We start from the raw sequence: 3,916 nt of genomic DNA, 5'->3' as shown, positions 1-3,916 counted from the left end.
ATCATTTGAAATCGGGGAAAACTCAAACCCAGTCAACTCGGGTTTTCCCCGTCAAAGTAGGTATGGTTTGGGTGAGTACCCGCAGGTATGAGTTTTATTGTCATGCCTAAGTGTGGTGTCTAACTCACTTCTATGATGTTCTTAAGCCCAATGTGGTTGATCCCCGGTTGCCCCCTTATGACTCAACACAAACTTCGAAAAAACCCTAAAGTTAAACAAAGATCTAATGCCAAAATAGACTTTATATATCTTGTTAGCAAAAAAAAAAATCAAGACGTCATCCCAAGTGAAGAATTCCAAGAGAATAGAAAAAATTCTCAAGAAAACGATGAAACACCTCAAGAGGATATAGAAGAAGAAACAAGCATGTTAAGAAGCGATATGTTTTTGGCTTTTGAAAGATTATCCAACCAACGTTATTATTTTTTTAAGATTGTGTGATCATATCAATTCTAAACCTCAAACAATCTAAAGTAACACATGATTGTGAACTATATAAAATGAAATGCATGACTATAAAATAAAAACTTCAAACAAATAAATAAATAAAAATAACTATAATTTCTCACGCTGCATATTCAAATGATCAATAATTAAGTGATTAACCAATAATCAGAAGAACAAGTACAAAATAAATATCATAAACAGAAATTAACCATATAGGTTCTATTTAAATCTATTGCTCGAGTGAACATAGCACCACATCCACATCCTAGCATTAAAAACAAGGTGATATTCAAATATGGAGTTCAAAAGACAGGACATCCCTTGGTAACAATACTAGGAGCTGTAGGGCATTTAGCCAAGGGACAACGATCATCTCCTTGAAGACCCCACCATGTTGGACCAAAGATATCATAAGTTTGAAGTGAAAAATAGAGCAACAGACCCATGAGAGCAATGCCAGAATCCAAAGCTGCCGAGAGAATGTAAGTGTGTCTAGCCCACCATGACTTGAAACGTTTGTAAACATAGAAATTGAAGAAGATTCCAACAACTCCCCATGAAATATAATTTATGGATCTAACCGGTGGTATTCCATTGGCACCTGCAATTATAAGTGGCATGTTGATGAGTTCAATCCATTTGTGATTCGGATATTTGCGAGCTAGCAACCACACTGGAACAGGCGCAAGTAGACCTATGAGGAAAAACCAATTCATTCCGGGGTAAATTCCATCCTTGGTGAACATCCGTTTTGGTCCTACTATTCCCCATATAATTGAAGCATTGTAAAACACATCATCACCAGGACAAGTCCATGGACTACCCTCTGGCAACATTGATTCATCACATATGTTTGGAATAGTTGTTAGAAGCCACCATGCTGTGATAAACTGTACACTTGAAGCAACCAAAGTTCCTACCAACTGTACTAGGAACATAGATTTCGGAGGAATTTTCATGTAGTGGCCTAATTTGAAGTCTTGGAGGAAACTTAGTGCTTGTGACATACTGACGTATCCATAAGTCTTGAAGGCTACATTAGCAAGAGGCTTTCCAGGATAAAGGTAACCAATAATCAACTCTGTGATCACATTGAGTCCAGCTTGCTGCAAAACAAGCAGTAAATTTATGTTATGATACACAACATCACAAGGCACAACATGTTTTAGTTTTTTTTTTTTCCTACTTGTGTTGGACAATCAAAATATTACCTGGTTTGTTGTTGCTTGAATGACACCAATTGGCAAAGTGAAAACCAATGCAATTGTTAGAGAAAGCAAGACTCCCCACCATGGAAGTTGGAGCTGCTTGCCAAAGCCTTCGCAACATAGCAAGGCCATAATAGTCATAAGAAATAATATGCTTACGAACCACCACTCCGGAACTTGTTCATAGTTTCTCTTCATGATTCTTGTATGCACGTCTCCGGCCTGTTCTTTTAGCGCAGCTGTTGTCTTTCTCCACATCTGATTAATCGTTCTTTCAAATTCACAATCACCAGAATATATAGTTAGATCGTTTATGAAAAAAATGCATCAATAATATATAATTAAATATTGTGGAATCAAAAGAACATACTTTCCATGGAAGAGGATAACATGTGAGATGGTGGCGGTGAGAGTTGCGAAGCTCAATCCATAATTAAATGCAAATATGATACTAAGATAGAGTTTACTGTAACTGTTATAAGCATCCATATCAATGTCAAATGTCGCGGCATTAAGAATCCTAGAAACATTATATGTTGTACCAGTGGAATCAAATGTGTGAGAACTGATGAGGGGAAACTTTTTGGCATCATAAATATTGCTCCAATAGGAAACTGGAATCACAACATAGATATATAACACAAATCCAACCAATGTGTTGATGATGGCAAAACCTGGATAAGCCATAGGACTTCCTAAGAAACCAGCAACAGTGTTCCAATCGAAGGTAAATGAACCAATACCAAGACCCCTCATTCCTGAACCAATTTGTTGAGCAGTGACAGAGTTTTTCCATATTAAGCAAACAACAGAGATGGTTGATATTGCTTGGAAAAAGTAGCCTGGAATAATGTAATAAGCAAAGCTAGCCACAAGGACCAGGAAAAAGAATTGCAACCTAGTGTTTCCTCCTTTAGGCCTCTTTTCTTTTTCATGAAATGCCCTGTGTCATTCAAGATTCATTTACCAATGAGAAAAGAAAAGAAAAATGAACATCATAATCCTAAATTGTAAATATGTGAAGCATTAACACAGATACATTCTCCATAAACACTGACACATTGAAACTCGTAAGAACTCAAGAAAGTTTATATTGAATGTAACCACATGGGCCGGTGTCAGAACAGTGACGTGTCGCCACACGTTCAATCGGAAGTGTATGTTCTTCATATACCACATTAATTCATTCTCACTTTGAAATTTATTTTCTTAATTGGTTTTTAGAATTGAGAGTTTGACGTAACTAACTTCTATTCATGTGAAAGAAAATAAAGAAATACCTGAATAGAGACACCTGAACAAGATTTGAAGGCCACCACATGTAGGGTGAGTCCACAAGGACCTTTCTGAATATACCAGCCCATCCATAACCAAGCATCTAAAATATTCAAGGACATTTTTAAGTATCATTTATTTTGGTTGGTTGTATTAAAATGAATAAATGCAAATGTTTAACATTTAAGAAAACAAAATTGTTCACCTGGGTTGACAGTGCTAGCAAAAAAGCAGCAGTTGGATTGATATTCCTGTGGTAGAAAGCCTTAACAATAGTGACTATGTTAATGGCATAAACACCACTAGCTCCAGCACTAGCAAAAATGGTTATAAGGGCATGTTCCTTCAAATTGAATGGTCCAGGATTCAATGTGAAAGACCAAGGAGTGAAAGGGACTCTATATATTGTGGTTGGAAGTGTTGCAGCCATTAATTTTCCAATTGGGAGAGAAACGATTTGTGCTGCAATAGAAGAGATAGACAGAGGGTTTGTTCTGAAACCAAAGAATTGGTTCACAAAGGAAAGGATAATGCAACATCCCAAACCAATAGTCCATGTCCTAAATGTCAGTACTGGTTGTGTAGGATCGTCTGTTATTGGCACTGTTAGTCTGACTTGCTCTATAGGAGAATCATCCACTTCTTTGTCGTCCTCATCTGCATAAAACAACCTCTAGCTATGTCATGTCAAAAAACAACTATGAAGCAATGACACAAATACAAGCATCAGACAAAACTTTAAACCAATAATAATTTGAGAAAATTGAATAATCGAGTGCAACTATGTGTGGTGTTCGGATACCGAATATGTCTTTAAAATTCCAAATTTTTTATTAATTTGCCATTTGTTTTTCTTTAGTTTGGGCAGTAGTCATGCTTCACATTCATATAATTATAAATTATATTTAAATGTAGTTTTAGCCCTCTAAATTTCACAATTGTTTTTTATTGTAACCTTCAAGTTTCACAATTGCACAATTTTGACC

The 3,916-nt window shown here is 36.2% G+C and overlaps 1 protein-coding gene across 1 annotated transcript; it reads right to left on the bottom strand.

Moving 5' to 3' along the window:
- Nucleotides 1-571: 571 nt before the first annotated feature.
- LOC123895054 (oligopeptide transporter 1-like) lies at nucleotides 572-3,606 on the bottom strand. The gene is made up of 5 exons (XM_045945250.1): nucleotides 3,136-3,606; nucleotides 2,936-3,033; nucleotides 2,026-2,598; nucleotides 1,659-1,926; nucleotides 572-1,553 (listed from the first exon to the last, which is right to left on the bottom strand). The coding sequence occupies exons 1-5, from the start codon at nucleotides 3,358-3,360 to the stop codon at nucleotides 750-752; spliced, it is 1,968 nt and encodes a 655-aa protein (XP_045801206.1). The 5' UTR covers nucleotides 3,361-3,606; the 3' UTR covers nucleotides 572-749.
- Between the last annotated feature and the right edge of the window lie 310 nt (nucleotides 3,607-3,916).

Source organism: Trifolium pratense, linkage group LG7, assembly GCF_020283565.1.
Source record: "Trifolium pratense cultivar HEN17-A07 linkage group LG7, ARS_RC_1.1, whole genome shotgun sequence".
NCBI lineage: Eukaryota > Viridiplantae > Streptophyta > Magnoliopsida > Fabales > Fabaceae > Trifolium > Trifolium pratense.
The sequence above is the reverse complement of the archived record's forward strand: the minus strand, read 5'-3'. Positions and strand labels throughout refer to the sequence as shown.

Coding starts and splice junctions, on each gene's coding strand:
- LOC123895054 (XM_045945250.1), bottom strand. CDS start 3,360: ATGGCTGCAACACTTCCAACCACAATATATAGAGTCCCTTTCACTCCT. Junction 3,034..3,135: donor TGCTAGCACTGTCAACCCAG/GTGAACAATTTT, acceptor TGAATATTTTAG/ATGCTTGGTTATGGATGGGC. Junction 2,599..2,935: donor GTTCAGGTGTCTCTATTCAG/GTATTTCTTTAT, acceptor TGAATGACACAG/GGCATTTCATGAAAAAGAAA.